This window comes from Schistocerca piceifrons, chromosome 4, assembly GCF_021461385.2.
Source record: "Schistocerca piceifrons isolate TAMUIC-IGC-003096 chromosome 4, iqSchPice1.1, whole genome shotgun sequence".
Classification (NCBI taxonomy): Eukaryota; Metazoa; Arthropoda; class Insecta; order Orthoptera; family Acrididae; genus Schistocerca; species Schistocerca piceifrons.
Genome location: NC_060141.1, coordinates 190,885,150 through 190,901,814, shown reverse-complemented (window position 1 = coordinate 190,901,814; position 16,665 = coordinate 190,885,150). Strand labels below are relative to the sequence as shown.

The 16,665-nt window shown below is 37.4% G+C and overlaps 1 protein-coding gene across 1 annotated transcript; it reads right to left on the bottom strand.

Annotated features, from left to right (window-relative positions):
* Positions 1-10,611: 10,611 nt before the first annotated feature.
* LOC124795721 (piggyBac transposable element-derived protein 4-like) lies at positions 10,612-12,459 on the bottom strand. Its single transcript, XM_047259804.1, has 3 exons — positions 12,351-12,459; positions 11,008-12,266; positions 10,612-10,953 (listed from the first exon to the last, which is right to left on the bottom strand). Exons 1-3 carry the CDS (start codon positions 12,457-12,459, stop codon positions 10,612-10,614), a joined length of 1,710 nt encoding a protein of 569 aa, XP_047115760.1.
* Between the last annotated feature and the right edge of the window lie 4,206 nt (positions 12,460-16,665).

Here is a 16,665-nt window from a genome sequence, read left to right as displayed (position 1 = left end):
CCTCAAACTGATATTAAAATTCAGGGCTTTGGATAATCTGTAGCTGTGAGATTAAATGAAATTGTTGCCATAATAATTACTGAAGTAGATTATAAAGATAATCATTAATAGAAAAAGTAACAGGTTAGAGCAGTGGTTCTCAAAGTGTGCACTGGTGTGCCCTAGAATGTTTATGGGTACACCCTGTAACATTTTAGGAAAATATATGGCCAAATATAAAAGAACATATAGCTACTCAATTTTATCCATTTCATGACTGATATAATATGGAACAAGTCCTTAAGTTTTGTCAAATAGTTCAGTTTGGTTAAGGAAATAAGGTGGCTTATTCTCCTCATAGTGTCAACAGTATTCAGAATGTTTCATGCCGACTGTCTTCTCTCTTCCATCGCTGCTAATCTTAGCTATCTAACAATAGCAGCTGTTTGGGAACTGGGCAAAGGTATATTAAAATAATGAGTGATGATAAAGCCATTGCTGGCCTATCAAAGTCATTCTTTACACCACCAAGAAGTGTAAGAATTCTAAGGAAAGTGTAGTTCCCACTGAGGTGACAAAAATAATTATTTGGATGGCAGAATGCTGTGATTTCGAGAAAGAGAGTGGTCAGATAATTGTCACATTGCTACAATCATAACAATATGCAGTGATGGGAGTAATTAATTCATTTCATAGTGGATGCAACTGTAATTATAAATGTAACACTTTATCCATTGTAAAGTTTGGTGTGGCCAACACATTAACTTTTTTGATATATTGTAAAAAACTTGCAGTTCAAGACTGCAACCATCGACTAGTTTCTTACAACATATTGGTTCATGAACATTCATAACTAATAAATGCCTCAAATGACATTTTCTTCAGCTCTTTGCACTGGAACTGCATTACAATTCTCTTACCTTAATTTCACAATTTTTGATAGGAATAATTCACTTTTATTAAATCCTTTTCACTTTTGTGTGTAAAATATAACTATCTTAGACACTGGTTAGTACCAGGTGCACAGGCATCCATTGATGACAAGCACTGGCTGTGAAATTTTCCTAACCATCGCCCCTCTCACCACCCTATACCCTGTAGGCACCGTGAAAATCATTTTCGCATGTCCCGTTCCTTCTGTAATCAAACCGTATGACACTTATGTCACTATTAAACTTTGTAAATAAACATTGAGTTAATCCACAGCATTGTCAAGCATTAATGGATTTCTGGTTAGATACAAATGTTCAGAATCAGGAGAAAATAATGAAAAAAAATTTGACGATTGGTGGATTTTTCTGACGAAACTCTTACAGGTATTATCTGATCGTGTCATACTTTTGTTTGGCGATTGATTCGCCTATGGACATTTTTCTTTTATGATGGTAGCAACGCTGAAATTGAGCCTTGTGCACTATGCATATGATCACAACTTGTCCATAGAATTTGGAATGTTTCATGTCGTTCCCAATGATTGTTAACCTATTCCACCTTACGCCGAGTGGCACTGCAACAGCACATAGGAAGTGAATTGCATATTATTATTGTTGGCCGTTAGACCTATTTAGGCACCATGAGAGTGTATCAAAAATTTATCAATAACATCCACAACCAGTTACATTTAATAATATTTTTTTGAAAATGCATACCTTTCTGTTGTCAATAAAATATTATTGAAAAGAGAAAAATAGTAGGAAATTGTCTATGAGAGCTGCTTTTTGTTTGACCTCAGGCTGTCTGTGTCTAAAATAGTTTCATTTTGTGTGCTTTGTTACAGATGAGTAGCACATGTGAACGTGATTGTCATTGTTCATGAAGCCTTGCTACTTCTGACCATCATTTCCACTGCAGTTTAATGATCCTGTGCATTCATGACAGAACCTTCCAGCAAGAGTAACAGAACTTGAAAATTATCATTGACAGCACTGTTAACCTGTGATGGCACAAGGATCCATGGCCAGAAGGAAACACATTTCCATTGTTGTGCACCTGACGTTATCGCAGAGCTTTCAGGTGTTATGACAGTAGTGTAAATGCGGCTCACATTTAGTGTACATCATACTGTTTGTTTTCAAAACGCTAGAAGTGGAAATTATATGCAAAATACAATCAAATAAAATGGACAGATTTCTGAAAAACAAGCATGTCATCAAATAATCCAATTATGGAACTGAAGAAACGCTAATTGCAAGTAAAAAAGGAAAGTACAATGAAAGTTACTTAAGCTATGGTTTCACTTGGATTGTTATCCTTTCCCACAATGTTTAGTATGTGGATATAAAGCGCATTTACTTGCAAGATAAACCTGTAAGCTACAAGGTGTACAACTTTGCTTCTGCCATTTGCCGATAGGTGGCGGCTATGGTAAGTAGCAGTCGAAAGAAACAGATCGCAGACATCAGGCAGTTAGCTTGGACCTCAGTCAACATAACCTCATTCAAACATTAGTTGATTTGTGTCTGCATCATAAAGCTGTTCTTGATTCAAAACGTCAGTTTACATGCATATTTCTAGTCATTTGTGGGAGGTGTTACTGTTTTGTCTCGATATGAATAAAACAGCAGCTGAGTCACATCAAATGCTCGCAAGGAGTTGTTTCAACACTTCAAGAATGGTGATTTTAACACCATAGATAGGCATAGTGGTGGAAGAGAGAATGTTTCCAAAGATGCAGAATTGGAGACATTGCTGAGTGAATACTCATTTCACACTCGAGATGAACTGGTATGATTAGTGGGAGTGACATAGCAAGCCATTTCAAAATGTCTCAAGGGTGTGGGCATGATTCAGAAAGAAGGAACTTGGGTCCTGTGTGAGCTGAAACCAAGAGATGTTGAACAGCATTTGTGTGTTTGTGAACAGTTGCTTCAGAGGCAAAAAAGGGAAGGGATTTCTGCATTGCATTGTGACTGTGGACGGAAAATGGGTTCATTGTGATAACTCTAAATGCAAAAAATCATGGGGATATCCCGGGCATGCTTCCATGTTGATTGCCAACTGGAATATTCATGGCTGGAAGATCATGCTCTGCACTTGGTGGGACCAGCTCAGTGTTGTGTACTGTGAGGTGTTAAAACCAAGTGGAACAATCACAGGTGCTCATTATCAAACGCAATTAATGTGTTTAAGCAGAGCATTAAAAGACAGATGGCCACTATACAGCGTGACACATGATAAAGCGATTTTGCAGCATGACAACTCTCAACCCCACATTGCAAAATAGGTCAAAGCATACTTGGATACGTTAAAATGGGAAGTCCTACTTGACCTGCCATATTCTTCAGACTTTGCTCCCTCTGACTACCAATTGCTTAGATCAATGGTGCATGGCCTGGCTGACTAACACTTCTGATCTCATGAAGAAGTCACAAATTGGATCGATTCGTGGATCACTTCAAAAGAAGAACAATTTTTTTTTGACGCTGGATTAGTACACTGCCCAAAAGACGGGAGAAAATTGTGGCCAGTGGTGGGAAATACTTTGAACGATACATGTGTTACCTATTTTTTTCATTAAAGCCTCAAATGTTGGGGGAAAATTGGTGGAAGCAAAGTTGTAAACCTTATATTTCATGAGATTGTGTGAACAGCAAACAAGAGCAGCAAATTTTTTTAAAGTGTAATGTCTGTTTCTGATAAAGCTCTGATCGCTTCCTACAAAGTCTCTGAACTAATAGCAGAGAGTATGAAAGCTCATACTATAGGTGAATCACTTATTTTGCTTGCTTTCCAAAAATGGTCATGATGTTGCTAGGAAATGAAGCAGCTATGAAAATAAGCAAGATTCCTTTGTTGAATGATACAGTTCACAGGCATATTATAGAAATGTCTACTGATATTGAGAGAAAATGTATGCAGTTTTCAAGCACAAACTTTGCATTGCAAGTTGATGAATCAACAGACATTACCAACCAATCAAAACCCTTAGCATTTGACCAACCAATCAAAACCCTTAGCATTTGTCCATTTCATTAATCAAGATCAAATAGTAAATGAGTTTCCTTTTTTGCAAAGAATTAAGTGTGTCTGCCAAAGGTGATAATGTTTTCAACATTTTAAATCATTATCATAATAAGTGGTAGTTAACATGGAAGTCATGTGTAGGCATTTGTACAGATGACTCCCCTTCAATGGTAGGCTGTATTAAGGGACTTACTCATTTTTTTTTTGGAGGGGGGGGGGGGGGTGGAATAAAAACTAAAAAAATAAAAGAAATGAAATGAAGATGTTATCATAACTCTTTGCTTTCCTCATAGGGAGGCTTTAATAGCAAAAACATTGCTAGAAAAATTGAGAAAAGTATCAGAGAAAGTTGTTCAGATGGTAATTTTTTTTTAACACCTGTTACAACCTGTTTATTCGAAAATCTTTGATTTTCCACATGGAAGTAAGTTGGTTGTTGAGGGAGATAGTACTTACCCATGTGCATGAGCTATGACAAGAACTTATGTTTTTTGAAGAAATAAAACATTTACATTTTTGCAACCTCCTTCAAAGTGAATTTTGGATTGCCAGATTGCAGTATTTGGCTGATACACAGATTGATTATAATTAAAGTTAAACATCCAAAATGTTGTGGAAATAACAACACCAGTCAGAATGACATCAAATTGCAACAGAATGTTATCAGAGAAGGGCGAAAACGTATGGCAGAAGAAAAAAAAATAGTGTGAAAACTGATCAATAGATGGCACTGTGTGTGCAGAATATGTAAATGAAATTCCTGTCAAACGCACGACCCACTGAAGTTGGTATAAACGTGCCACATGCATGGTGTGTTGTAATAATAGAAAATAAATAAATATTACTAAGTGTTATTAAGTATGCATATGAAAACACTTTTTAAATTGGTATAACATGATTGCATTATTAGAAATGTTCTGTAGGCTATCAGACTTTATTTCTTACTTCTTCAATTGTAGCTGTAGGCAGCGGACTCTCTGGTACACTGGCACTTGTCTTAATTAAGAAAATCCTCCTTACTTGGTTTCACTTAAATAAGAAATACTTAATACTGGTAGCAAATTTCTTTCTTATTTCGAACATGTGTGGTAGAATATAATTGTAGCCCACCATCCTCTGCATGGCACTACTTGGCAGAACTTCTACATATAAGAGAGAGTGTAATAATAAAATAATGTACAAAAAATTGCATGAATTTTGTTTTTCATTTGTCTGCACCTTACCGCACATTCAAAATTAATGTCTTTGCCTACACCTATGATCGATCAGTGTTTCATTTTTTTGTTGTTTAATAAATCTTAATTTTACAATATCCTGGGGGTCTTTCACCATGTACATATGCAATTGCCCCCACACTGTACATTGACGTGGTATGGAGATGTACAGTTTTTCTTTGTTTTATTTTTGTATGTATTGACATTTGCCAATAGGATCCAATGCCCTTTATTTGTTGGCTTACCTTTTATTTAATGGACTGGATATGGCAGATATTCCTATGGATATTAAATTTCTACAATGAATTAAAAGATTTTATACATAATATGATAGTCCATTACGTATCTGAATTTAGTGTGCTAACAGTAATGTTCAGTTTGATCCATTCTCACTGCTGAGTTTCACACTGGTGCACTGCCTAATTTGGTGGCTAAGAGCTAGACGCTAACGGTCAACTTGCTAGAAGCTACCATTGCACATGCATGCACTCACTTTCTTAGTGTTGATTTCACATTGAGTGTCACACTTTCACCTGAGTGTCACATATCAAAGAATTGCTGTGGCATTTGTCTTCATTCTGGGTGCAGTGGGTGTGCACTTATTGTTCAGAATCCATTTTTATGGCCCAGTTGTCATTATTACCCCTTCATACTCACATTTTCACCAGAGAGAACCCTGACCAACAGCATCTGTCAGTGAGATAAATACCTGCTAGAACAACTATGGTTCACTTGTTAAAGTGTCAAGCATTGTGAGCCACAATACTCAGAAATTATTTCATTGCACACGCATGTTCATGTCACCAATCTTGACCACCTACTTCTTGAAAAACACATACAGCCATCCAAAACATAGCATGAATTGTTTGTCCTTAAAGTTCATTTTTTAATGTGAAGTTTGGTTTCCAACAGAAACTTATACAAGTATTGAGTTACAACAATATACATAACATGATAGATTATACCTATGGCTGACATTCAATCCATTGCTTATACTACAAACATAAATTTCTTAAGTTTTAAAACTTCATAAAATTTCATTAACTGGATTCTGTTACTACAATTTGTTTGTTAGTTTCAACTTCTCTTCATTCACATCACATGTACAAATTAATTACATATTACATTATTATGACACAATACAAGCATATGATACATTTATGCTTCCTTTTATAGACCGGCTTTTATCACTTATGGGAACTCATTTCTTACTTAGGTAGAGGAGCGGGAAAAACATTACACCTTGCTGGCCTAACTATGCTTGGCACCACCTCCTTGTTTGGGAGGTAAGAAAGGAAATACTCATCTACTGGTTCAAGGATTTATGAGGAAATGTTACACATAAAAGCATAGACTAGTTGCCAAGGAACTTTTGTTTCATAGAAATAATGCTTACTGACTAATCATTCATGTAGTATCGTGTTGTTTCTTCATGTGTTAGTACTGCTTACTACAATTCACTGGTAGATTAGTGTGATACATGACATTTTAACCATGGTAGACTTATTTCTCAAAGACCTAGAAATGTCATTATTCTAGCTTTCAGGCGACGTGATAAAATTAATTGGTTTTTGTAAAATCAAACACTTAATTATTTGTGTGTACTCCAAAGCGAAAAGATACAGATGATTGTCACAAAGATACCCTGCAACAATTTATATTTCATTTTTCATTTGCCTCGTGACTTTGCTGATGCATCTTCTTTCTTTTTGTTTGTCCTGGCTTCCTGAGATCTCTCGGTGAAGAGACATGGTAAATATAACAAGTTCTGTAGTGGTACAATGAAATTATGCAACAGTTAGTAATCTCATTGTTTGTTTATTGGTATTTATGGAAAAGATAAGAAACTCTCTCATACATCATCATACTTCATGTAGCATTTTGTGTGTGTGATGGACTTCACAGTGTCGTGAACCATTTAAATGAATTCCTTAAGGTGTTGCTTTGCAACAGTATCGTACGTGTATCTGTTTAAATTGATCCTCAATATTTTAAATAACCCTTTGGTTAGTTTTTATCCAAATCAGCACTTGTGTCAAAATTAACTTAAGCTTTGTGGATTAAATTCAAGCATATTCATAGCTATTGTCCGCAATACACTAAACAGCCTGATCTTGCACTGGCACATAACTTATTTCAAATCTAGCCTGCAGTTTTCAGTACTTCCCTGACCAGCTAAACAACTCTTTTGTAATGACATTATCTTACGTAAAATCTAACTGGAACTGAATTTATTTCCATACAAGTCAGAATCATGAAATAAAATTCACCAGACTGGCAAGCGAACTATACACGTGCACCCTGGCGCTCTAAGTGAGTCATTGTCTCAGAGTAAAAGCTGCACATAAATTCACTCACCTTTGCCTGCATTGAAAAACCAAAACACATTTATATTAAATATTTCCCATTCTAAATAGACTCTCAGAGTTAAATTTCACAATCAATAAAATTTTATTGCCTGAGAGAAACTATTAATTTTCCAAAACGGATTCAGATCACAATTAATTCGTGTTTTGACAAAGACTTCGCAAATCAACAATTGCTTAAAATGAATGCAATACATTTACTAAAAGTACCATCCATAAAATAATGTACTGATTTTTTACAACAAATTTGCTACCCCTTGTTTTGCTACACCACCCCCAAATCTGTAATGTCGCGATAAGATCAAAGACCTTACAGATTTCCTGGAGCATGGCAGTGTTGTGTACTGTGCTGTTGTACCTAAATTCAGGAATCCCAAGATTCATACCAAAGGTTGTAACATACACTTTACATTAAATTTTACATGAGTAATTGTAAATGGGGCCTAACAGAAATTACCCGTTTAAATAAATTTGCAAAAATCAATGAATTTGTTCAAATTTCAGTTTCTAATATGATGCACTTCACACTCACTACATAAAACACACACACACACACACACACACACACACACACACACACATACACACACACACAACACTTCACTATTTGCTGAGAAGCCCTTCCAACTGACTGCACTAGAAACGGATTGCAGCCAGTTCTGATAGAGAAAAACTGTGACCTCCACTGAGCCATATACACAGCTATAGTTGGCTTTGTCATCTTCTTTTTTCTTGCTTTTTTGAAAGAGCCACATACAGTGTTGGGTTGAATGACATATCAGATTGAGCATCGTCTCGGTTGTCCACTGTGTGTCTTGCAATTCTCTCTGGAGCAAGTGTTGTGTCTTCACCTGATATTGTTTTATCAACAGAAGAACAAAGTGAATGAGTAATTCTTCTGGTTCTGCAGTGATGGGTGAATGGAATCCGGTAGTAGGAAAAGGGAGAGAAGGAAACGTGGTAGGTGAATATGGATTGGGGCTCAGAAATGAAAGAGGAAGCCGGGCGGGGACTACTTAGGAGGACGTCGTTATCAGGAGAAAGAAAACTGGCATTCTACAGATTGGAGCGTGGAATGTCAGATCCCTTAATCGAGCAGGTAGGTTAGAAAATTTAAAAATGGAAATGGATAGGTTAAAGTTAGATATAGTAGGAATTAGTGAAGTTCGGTGGCAGGAGGAACAAGACTTTTGGTCAGGCGAATACAAGGTTATAAATAAAAAATCCCATAGGGGTAATGCAGGAGTCAGTTTAATAATGAATAAAAAAATATGAGTGCAAGTAAGCTACTACAAACAGCATAGTGAACACCTTATTGTGGCCAAGATAGGCACAAAGCCCATGCCTATTACAGTAGTACAAGTTTATATGTCAACTAGCTCTGCAGATGACGAAGAAATTGAAGATTGTGAAGGGAGATGAAAACTTAATAGTCATGGGTGACTGGAATCTGGTAGTAGGAAAAGGGAGAGAAGGAAACGTAGTAGATGAATATGCATTGGGGCTAAGAAATGAAAGAGGAAGCCGCCTGGTAGAATTTTGCACAGAGCACAACTTAATCATAGCTAACATTTGATTCAAGAATAATAAAATAAGGTTGTATGTATGGAAGAAGCCTGGGGATACTGACAGGTTTCAGATAGATTATATAATGGTGAGACAGAGATTTAGGAACCAGGTTTTAAATTGTAAGACATTTCCAGGGGCAGATGAGGAATCTGACCACAATCTGTTGGTTATGAACTGTAGATTAAAACTGAAGAAACTGCAAAAATGTGGGAATTTAAGAAGATGGGACCTGGATAAACTGACTAAACCAGAGGTTGTACAGAGTTTCAGGGAGAGCATAGGGGAACAATTGACAGGAATGGGGGAAAGAAATACAGTAGAAGAAGAATGGGTAGCTTTGAGAGATCATGTAGTGAAGGCAGCAGAGGATCAAGTAGGTAAAATGATGAGGGCTAGTAGAAATCCTTGGGTAACAGAGGAAATATTGAATTTAATTGATGAAAGGAGAAAATATAAAAATGCAGTAAGTGAAACAGGCAAAAAGGAATACAAACGTCTCAAAAATGAGATTGACCGGAAGTGCAAAATGGCTAAGCAGGGATGGGTGGAGGACAAATGTAAGGATGTAGAGGCTTATCTCACTAGGAGTAAGATACATACTGCCTACAGGAAAATTAAAGAGACCTTTGGAGAAAAGAGAACCACTTGTATGAATATCAAGAGCTCAGATGGACACCCAATTCTAAGCAAAGAAGGGAAAGCAGAAAGGTGGAAGTAGTATATAGAGGGTCTATACAAGGGCGATGTACTTGAGGACAATACAATGGAAATGGAAGAGGATGTAGATCAAGATGAAATGGGAGATACGATGCTGCGGGAAGAGTTTGACAGAGCACTGAAAGACCTGAGTCGAAACAAGGCCCCAGGAGTAGACAACATTCCATTAGAACTACTGACAGCCTTGGGAGGGCCAGTCCTGTCGAAACTCTACCATCTGGTGAGCAAGATGTATGAGAAAGATGAAATACCCTCAGACTTCAAGAAGAATATAATGATTCCAATCCCAAAAAAAAGCAGGTATTGACAGATGTGAAAATTACCGAACTATCAGTTCAATAAGTCACAGCTGCAAAATACTAACGCAGATTCTTTACAGACAAATGGAAAAACTAGTAGAAGCCGACCTCGGGGAAGATCAGTTTGGATTCCATAGAAATATTGGAACACGTGAGGCAATACTGTCCCTACGACTTATCTTAGAAGCTAGATTAACACATTGCAGTCGGGCCACAGATACTACTGCAATCCCTCAGAAGTCGTAGACTTTTGCGCCTTTTTTACATGGCTCCTGACCAAAAGGTAATGAAGGAAAGCAAAACCTTTTAACAGATGTGTGTGTTATCATCCTATATTGAAACATTTGTTTAAAGTTTTTTGTAAGATATCATATATTTACAGAATTATTATATTTTGAAAATTAGATGATTCAGAGGTAGGAAAAAAGTTTGAAATTGCAAGAAATCAGAATTTATTATAAAATAAATGTACAAAATTATTTCATTGAATTTTTACAACTCTTTTCATTGAGTAAAATTTGTCTTTGTGTGATATTGCTTGAAACAGTCAGGTAGACACAATCCTACATTACATTCTTCACACCACCATCTCGTCTCCCTTCTCACTCGTTTGCCAGTACTCCGTGCGCCCTTCTCAGAGCAAACAATGCAATATCTTGATGCATATTTCTTGCTTGTTGTCGATGGGACGTGAGTAGGGAAATGCCTTGCTGTTAGCCTGTTTGCTGCTGAACCCTGCTTTTCATTTTCGTTGAAAACTTCGCCGGATTTCTCCAGTATTTGTTTTCCCAGGTTCACCATAAAAGTAAACAAGCTGGTTCGTTTGTGAGAGACAGGCCGAAGTTTCTTGTACAGAATGTAAGAATTGACCACTCACATCATAAATACATGAAAAAATACCTTTTTCCACCATTTCATTGTTTGTCGTTGAAAATAATAGTAGGTCACCAGCTGATCTCTATGATCAACACCAGTTTTATTTTTATTATAATTAAGTATGAGATCAGGCTTCAGTTTTTCTACCATTCCAGCCTTGGATTTTGTCTTAGTAACACTACTTGTCATTCTATGTTTGGTAGAAAGGTCAAACACATCCCTAGTATCTTTCCAGTGAAGTGCTAGCACGGAATTTTTTCTCTTGAATACGATTTCACCTCTTCTTAGTTTATTCTGTTTGAATTCCTGTGGTAGGCCTCTTCTGTTTCTCATTGCTGTGCCAACAGCAGATGTGCCCTCATCAAACAACTTTTCAAATAATTTTACAGAAGTATAAAAGTGGTCCATGTACAATGTATGACCCTTACGTAGATAACTGTTGCACAAACGTAGCACCACTGAATCTGCACTGTTGTCTTTTTCACCTGCACCGGTGTACACTTCACAGTTCAAAACATATCCTGTTGCTGAATCACTTAGAATGAAAAATTTTATACCATACCTGCTCGGTTTGCTCTTGATATATACTCGAAATCGAATTCTCCCTCTGAATGGACATAAACCTTCATCAACTGTGAGATTCTCGCCAGGAGAAAAACTGTTCTTGCTTTTCAGTACAAAGTTATCAAAAAAAGGTCGGATTTTGTGTATAGGATCATGGTTTGGTTGACCCCTTCGTACATAATTGTCGTTGTTCTTTACGTGAAGCATAAAGTAAATTGACCTAAATCTGTCTCTTTTTATGATTTTTGCAGGTAAGGAGGAATCTAGCATTAGGTCATTGCTCCAGTAGTCCATAGTATTTGGTTTGTTTACAAGGCACATGTGAATAATTATAGCAAAAAACTGATATATCTCATGTAGCTTCACAGCAGACCAATTGGCCCAAAGCGACCTGGAAGTTATTTTATTTTGCATCCGCAATTTGGAAATTGTTGCTGCAGCGTAGCGGTTTGTTTCTGTCTTTATATTTTTGATGACATTTGCGTCAATAAAGACGCTCCAACAGTCAAATTCAGTGCTTTCGGCGCTCAAAGGTGCCAAGACATTACTTACGCCTTCAAAGAGCGGTAATTGTTGTAGGACATCGTCATTTACCCATTCAACAACGTTGTTTTGGGACTGCTGTTGTTGTATTCTGCCTCTGCCTTTTTGAATGGGAGCTTCACACTCTTCTAATACATCTGATGGCTCATTTTCATTTTCGGACCACTCGTTGTTACCTTCGAAATAAATGACATAAGTCAGTGAAACTGCCGAGATTATAATTGTGATTTGTTAACACAATGACTGACCATTATAATTACCATCTATTTCAGAAGAACTATTTTCAGTTTGAAATCCATCATCGTCAATTTCAGATCCAGATTCTTCCAGCAGCCTCAGAATTTCCTCTTCAGTCAAACTGTCCCCCATTTTACAACAAACGTTTGCGATAAAAACAACTACATAAGCACACTGCAAGAGTGAATGCGCGGGAATTGTTTTGGCGCCTTTTTTGAGTGACATAGCGCTTAGAGGATGCAGGAACACCATCTAGCGGTCGTCCGATGTACTACAAGACCAAAACACTCAACTCCAGATGTCACTGCACAGATATAATGCGCCGCAACCTGAAATAATAATCAAGAAGGCGGCGCTCGGAGAATCTCCGAGCGCCGACTGTTACGGCAATAAATGCGCGCTCGTAGTTTCTACGGGCAACGACCGGAATGTGTTAAGGAAAGGCAAACCTACGTTTCTAGCATTTGTAGACTTAGAGAAAGCTTTTGACAATGTTGACTGGAATACTCTCTTTCAAATTCTGAAGGTGGTAGGGGTAAAATACAGGCAGCGAAAGGCTATTTACAATTTGTACAGAAAGCAATGGCAGTTATAAGAGCCAAGGGACATGAAAGGGAAGCAGTGGTTGGGAAGGGTGTGAGACAGGGTTGTAGCCTATCCCCGATGTTATTCAACCTGTATATTGAGCAAGCAGTAAAGGAAACAAGAAAAATTCATAGTAGGTATTAAAATCCATGGAGAAGAAATAAAAACTTTGAGGATCACCGATGACATTATAATTCTGTCAGAGACAGCAAAGGACTTGGAAGAGCAGTTGAACGGAATGGATAATGTCTTGAAAAGAGGATATAAAATGAACATCAACAAAAGCAAAACGAGGATAATGGAATGTAGTCAAATTGAGTCGGGTGATTCTGAGGGAATTAGATTAGGCAATGAGACACAAAGTAGATCAGTTTTGCTATTTGGGGAGCAAAATAACTGATGATGGTCGAAGTGGAGAGGATATAAAATGTAGATTGGCAATGGCAAGGAAAGCATTTCTGAGGAAGAGAAATTTGTTAACATCGAATATAGATTAAGTATCAGGAAGTCATTTCTGAAAGTATTTGTATGGAGTGTAGCCATGTATGGAAGTGAAACATGGACGATAAATACGAGGGCCATTCAGAAAGTAACCTCCGGTTGATTTTAAAAAATACACCAAGTTAAATAAAAATATTTTAATATATACATCTTACAACTACATCTTTGCACTATTTTTCTACATAGTCTCCATAGCGATTGAGGCACTTATCGTATCTCTTCACAAGCTTTGAAATTCCTTCTGCATAAAAATCACCCGCTTGTGCCTGGAGCCAGCCTGTGACCGCATCTTTGAGCTCTTCGTCGTCATCAAACCGCTGTGACCCGAGCCATTTCTTCAAATGCATGAAGAGGTGATAATCACTTGGCGCCAGGTCTGGGCTGTAAGGTGGATGGTTGATAATGTCCCACTTGAAGGACTCAAGAAGGGCCGTTGTTCTGCGAGCAGAGTGAGGACAGGCGTTATCGTGCAAAAAAACGATACCGGAAGTCAGCATACCACGGCGTTTGTTCGGTATAGCCTGTCATAACTTTTTTATTGTTTCACAGTACACGTCCTGATTAATGGTCGTACCACGTTCCATGAATTCAACCAACAACACCCCTTTGGCATCCCAAAACACCGTTGCCATCAGTTTTCTGGCAGAAAAATCTTGCGAGGCTTTTCTTGGTTTGGTAGGCGAATTTGAATGTGCCCACATCTTTGATTGTTCTTTTGTCTCAGGGTTCACGTACTTAAGCCAGGTTTCGTCACCAGTCACGATTCTGTTTAACAATGGTTCTCCTTCGTCCTCATGACATGACAGAAAGTCTAATGCAGAGGCCATTCTTTGAGTTTTGTGGTGGTCGGTAAGAATTTTGGGCACCCATCATGCACAGAACTTACGGTAACCCAATCTTGCTGTCACTATCTCGTACAAGAGAGTCTTAGAAATCTGTGGAAAACCAGTAGACAACTCCGACATTGAGAAACGTCGATTTTCACGAACTTTTGCATCAACTGTCTGAACGAGTTCGTCTGTCACCAATGATGGTCTACCACTCCTCTCTTCATCATGAACGTTTTCTCGTCCACTTTTAAATAAACGTACCCATTCACGGACAACTCCTTCACTCATAACTCTTGGTCCGTACACGGCACAAAGCTCACGATGAATAGCTGCTGCAGAATATCCTTTGGCTGTAAAAAACCTTATGACAACACGTACTTCACATTTGGCGGGGTTTTCTATTGCAGCACACATTTCAAACTGCCACAAAAACTAAACTAGCGCAGGTATGACATTCACTCGATCACGGCTTGATGCCGACTGACCTGTTGAGTGCGTGAACGCACAGATGGCGTCGCTACTCCCCCCACAACCCGCACTGTGACCAATCGGAGGTTACTTTCTGAACTGCCCTCGTAGTTTGGAAAAGAAGAGAATAGAAGCTTTTGAAATGTGGTGCCACAGAAGAATGCTGAAGATTATATGGGTAGATCATATAACTAATGAGGAGGTATTGAATAGGATTGGGGAGAAGAGAAGTTTGTGGCACAACTTGACTAGAAGAAGGAATCAGTTGGTAGGACATGTTCTGAGACATCAAGGGATCACCAATTTAGTATTAGAGGGCAGTGTGGAGGGTAAAAATCGTAGAGGGAGCCGAAGAGATGAATACACTAAACAGATACAGAAGGATGTAGGTTGCAGTAGGTACTGGGAGATGAAAAAGCTTGCACAGGATAGAGTAGCATGGAGAGCTGCATCAAACCAGTCTCAGGACTGAAGACCACAACAACAACAACAACATACATCGTCATCCAATATTGATGTTCGTTCCATCACTTTATTGTCTTCAGTTTATTTTAGATCACAGTCTCTCCATCTTCTTACCACCGTAAATTCATGAGATTTGTAATTTTTTCTCCTACAATAATGGTCATTGGTTTATCATGAACTTCAAATAATTATTCTTGCATGTTTTGTGTCATGTTTTCATGGTCTTGAGCACATGGTTCTCTAGCTTTGATCATGTCCATTACACACATATGAAATGTTAATACACATATAAAATTCCTCCAACAATTCATAAATATAAAATACTTATGCCACGAAGGTAGCATTCTTTTAAACTTAACTAATTATCTTGAAGTCAATTAATTTTGCTTTTAGGTGTGTTTAAACAATGAAAAAAATAATACATCTTGAAGCTCATTCTGTGGCTCAAGTATCATATCATAGTGCTGTTAGTAAATAATTTTCTCATTTTCCTTTCCTTTATTTTCTCTTCTTAAATGGTATATACTCCCTCATTGATAATATTTCTTTATCTCTGTGTGGTGAAATAAACCTTTTATCACATCAGAATCACAGTCAACAAGTATATAACTTCTTTCATGGGGAATTTGTACTATTCTGTATGGTCCAGTATATAAACACTGCCATTTCTTATCTATCTTTTCTTTACTGAGGCCTTTGGATTGTTTCTCAACAGTATTTCTTCTCCAACAACATAGGTTATTACCTTCTTCACACCTTTATTAAATTTTGCCTTTTGTAAATGAACTTGATTTTGCAGATTTAAGTAAACTTTCTTCAAAATGTCCTCCTTGTTTAGATTGTCTTCTTCAATTTGTGGCCATCCTTTTAGCCAGTCGTGAGAGTCATCCATTTGAATATGTGTAGTGCCTAGGCCCATTTTGGAAGCATCAGTCGTAATGCAAAAATCTTGTTCAAATTTTGGACAATGTAACATCAGGGCATTGACTAAGGCATCTTTTATTTTTTTCAAATGCTTGACTTCATTCAAGGGTCCAATTCCACATGATGTTCTTTTGTAATAATGGCAATAAACAGTCTTGGCTGATTAAGTGATGAGGCAAATATTGGCGGAAAAATGAATCTAATCCTATGAAAGATTTTAATTCCTTTTTATGTTTAGGATAGGGACACTCTTTGACAGCACTCCTTTTTATAGGATTCGGCATAATACCATCTGGCATAATTACATGTCTTAGGAACATCAGTGAACTTCTGGTGAATCTCAATTTCATTAGATTTACTGTTACTCCATACTCTAAGAATTTCACAAATACTTTCTCAAGCAGATTGAGATGCTCTTCCCATGTTTTGGTAGCGATCAATAAGTTGTCCACATACCAGGTAATTCTATTGAGCAAATCTTGACCAAGTACAGTGTCTAGTGCTGGTATAAACACACCTCCACTAATATTTAATCCAAATGGCATAACAGTGAATTGGTAACTTC